Source organism: Echinococcus granulosus (assembly GCF_000524195.1).
Source record: "Echinococcus granulosus chromosome Unknown EG_S00008, whole genome shotgun sequence".
Taxonomy (NCBI): Eukaryota; Metazoa; Platyhelminthes; class Cestoda; order Cyclophyllidea; family Taeniidae; genus Echinococcus; species Echinococcus granulosus.
The window spans coordinates 1,319,286-1,323,082 of NW_020170388.1; the positions used below are offsets into that span (position 1 = coordinate 1,319,286).

Here is a 3,797-nt window from a genome sequence, read left to right on the forward strand (position 1 = left end):
AGTTTCGCTTTAATAAGGTTTAAATGGCGTTTTTGCTAACACTGTGGCATTGAATATTTCGAGGAATTTTCCCCGGAGTAAAGAGGACGATCCCTATTAAAGGATCATAAAGGAAGCAGATAATGCATTTCAAGAAGTTAAAATCAATTTTGTTCACATGATAAAAGGAGCAATATGGCAAAACAGGTGTGCAAATGTGGAACTTTTGGCACTTTTCTTCAAAGGAACCAAAATTTTTTAAATTGCCGTCATTCTATTCTACAAAGTTCAAAATTATATTAAACGTAGAAGTTGATATTTTGAATAATGTGTTTACTGGAAAAGTATTAATGGCAGCTTTAAAATGGTCGTAATTCACAACTCAAAAATAAGCGATTTAAAGTCGGAATCAGATAAACTAAGCGGACCAAAGATTTGTAACCATGACCAATAACAATAGCCCTAAAATGCACTTAAAAATAACAGTATTAACCCGTCGGCAATGCATGCGATTACATGCCGTACACCTAACAGCAGTCTTTCAAGCCTTCTTAGACACTTGTTTCGACGCATGTAGACTAATCAAACATAAATGACCCGACGGTTGCTGTTAAATGTCTAAATATCAATCTTTTTCCTTTTGAACAAGGGTAGTTAGCTATGAGAGAAAGTTTGTAGTTTTAGTTGTGGGACACCGTGGGACAGGAACACTTCCTAAGTCTTACAAAATCCCACTATTGTGATGCCCATGGTGGGTTCTCTTTAACTATCTCATGCAATTTTTTCATTTTGCTTTAAAAATTGTAAAGAAAAAAGGGCTTAAATAAAACAAAAACCGAGGTTGCTTAAGAGCGCAATCATTTGGTATGGTTTTTTTATGACCCTGCAATTTGCATTCATTTAGTCGGCAAAAATAAAGTGCTAAATGAAACTGTTTAACAACAAAACACTTAATAATTAAAACATTACCAAACTAGGACAGATAGTATAATAAATGACCGGTTCTGCGAATGACATTGACATCTATTTTGAAGGAGCAATTTGGTTAGTATTTATGTCGATTATAACCGCAATCGAAATGCTTTATTACCTGCTTTTTCAAAGAATTACTCCAGTTCATGCGCTTTAATTAGCCAAGACTAATGTTTCTCTCTGGAATCATATCCGCCGATTTTAAGGCTAGTCTTCTGCAAGTAAGTCTGCTGTCGTATGATTTTTAATTATTAATGCTAGTTTGAGCTGGTAAGACAAGAACAAGCAAAGATTTTGACCACATCTCCATTTGTATTATAAGCATTTGATAAAACAACGACTAACGGCATGTTGGTGTCCGGTAAATGGGTTCTAACCTTGTCAAAATGATTAGGTATATGTAAAGACGGCAATTCCTGCCACTTAACCCATAATCATTCTCTTATCCAAACTCGAAATTCCATTCAAGTGGGCTAGTTATCATTATATCACGGTGACAGAGGGTGTTCGCATCTCTAAAGCAGTTCTTCTCTGATGACAAGATTTTACAGCTACCCTAATACTTAAATCGCAAATTCTACCGAACGTTAAAAAATCATGGAAACCAAAGTTAATGGCGAAACCTGGGCATTGCATAATATTATTTGAGGCCATCGCACTCGAAGAATTCCGATAATATTGATATACGACATCCCGGGTCCTCACAGAGGTCCTGAGGACTATTGGCATAGCCCAAAGGCCACGTCGCTCAGCGGAACTACAGTTTTCGAGCCTTAAGTAGCCCCAACACCGAAAACGAAGAGTTTGACAAATATGCAAATAAATATGTGGTCTCTTCATTATTTTGAGCTTCACCCCAGTGCTCCCCGCGTCAGCCGTCACAACGTAGTCTGTTCCCTATCAAAAACAACCACAACGAACTAACCGCACCAGCCACGGATATCAATAAATAAATAAATACGTAGCTACGGACTTTGAATTAAAAAAATTTGCAAAATTACGCAAATGTTGTCTTTAATAAATCGTTTGATACTTTCCTTAGGCACATAGCGCTTTGATTCTGAAAGCAAGTGTTAGCTCTGAAATGAATATAAACGCTACCTTTCTTTCAATAAAAACACAAGTAGATTTGCTGGTAAATCTTTGTGAGAAGAAGAAAAATTTGTTTTTGATCTGATAGGTCAAAAATTAATCAAATTCTATTAGTATAGTGCTTTTTTTTGTTTTTTTGGCAGCATAAAGAGGCGCAAATATGTGGCCTTGTTAATGACAAAGCACAATATCACTTATTTTAATTCCCAATGCACTGAATTTCTATTAAGAGCTCCTGATGATTGCTACGTCTAACTTGTGGCTTAAGATAGTTTATCCATAAATGCATTATATACAATGCACTGGAGAAAAGCTGTGAAACTCTGGGTCTTCAAAGCACTGCCTATGCGGTCTTTCTAAGGGCACGAATAGTAACAGAGCTCTCATTAGATCATCAACGTAGTATCAAACATTTTCATCGTCTCAGAGTCTAAACATTATTAGTATGCAAAGAGTCACAAAATGGCACAAGATTGTAATTAGAACGAATAAACTCATAGTAATTCCTTCCAAAAGTTTCGGAAGCATTTATCTGTTGATTTTGCTGTCATATCCGTTTTTTTGTAGTTTCACTCAGTTGGAAGGTCTTATCACCTGACTCAAAATCAAACACACAAAGTTCAAAATAATTTTTACAGATTTTTCTTTTGCAGAAGTCTAAAAATGAATCAAAACTTTTTCAACATGCTTGAGTAAAATTTATATCTGCTATATTATTAATACAATTTTTACTTCCCTAGCCTGATCATTTTAATAAAAAACCGTTGCTGGCACTACCGATTTCTAACCCTTTCAGACTACAATTTTAAATATCAATTTCTAATAATCTTTAAATAAAATACATGTCCTGTGAATACAGACCGAATTAGCATAAAGCAAGAGGAGTAAGTGATTCCATGGGTCAAGTTCTTGACTTCGTTAGACTTTAAATAAACTATTTAGAACCTCGTGATATTTCCGAATACTTTAGTCGTCAAGAACCTTTGGCACGCTTTTTGCTAAAAATCACCCTAATTAATTATATTAAGTTGAAACAATGAAATCGCGATGAATGTCATTATCGAAAATAGCTATTGCATCTATTAGCTTAATAGACGCCTGCTGGTTTAAGTTTTCCCCAAAAAGTAAAAAAGTGCTCTATTTGGTAACTTTCTAAATCATCTATGCCCTAAATCCCTTCAAATCTGTAGACAATTATTACAGAAAATTTCTGTTTTTACCATTTTAAGCGTAAAAAGCTTTCCTCCAAGTAAGGTTAAAGACGCATTTTAGCATTGTGCATTACCATCCATTTTTTATAGATTAACAACTAATGGATTGCATAACAAATCATTATCATTGTCAACCATCCTCCTGAATGGGCTTTAGTTCCTCAATGATGTCTAGGTAATGCATTTTTAGTCACCTAGTAAGGTTTATGCAGCAAACATAAGCACCAATAAAAAGAGGAGATATCTCATTACGAAAAACAAAAATATATTGTACAAGCCGTAATAACATTTTTACGCATGATTTGTTTCGTTATTTGTGTATGCAGAGACTGTGCTTAAGACCTATAGCCCATTTGACTTTCTTCTGTAGACACATCATTTGAATTCACTGTTACATAAAAGTCATCCCCTTTTACTTACTGTCTACGTAATACATTATATTCCTAACGTATTTTGATCCCAAAAAATATTGCCCTGTTTTCAAGTAACCAAGCATATAGAAAACATTGTTTAAAGTAAAAAATGAAAAAAGATTGTAGATGT

The 3,797-nt window shown here is 34.5% G+C and overlaps 1 protein-coding gene across 1 annotated transcript in view; it reads left to right on the forward strand. All coding sequences in view use genetic code 11, as the record gives it.

Annotated features, from left to right (window-relative positions):
* EGR_01996 (hypothetical protein) overlaps positions 1-2,246 on the forward strand; it is a gene marked incomplete at both ends in the record, with an annotated part of 3,220 nt that extends 974 nt beyond the window's left edge. Inside the window, 3 exons of the mRNA XM_024491245.1 lie at positions 168-323; positions 1,994-2,086; positions 2,187-2,246. Coding sequence (XP_024354388.1) covers positions 168-323; positions 1,994-2,086; positions 2,187-2,246 — 309 coding nt within the window. The remainder of the gene's footprint in view (positions 1-167; positions 324-1,993; positions 2,087-2,186) is intronic.
* Between the last annotated feature and the right edge of the window lie 1,551 nt (positions 2,247-3,797).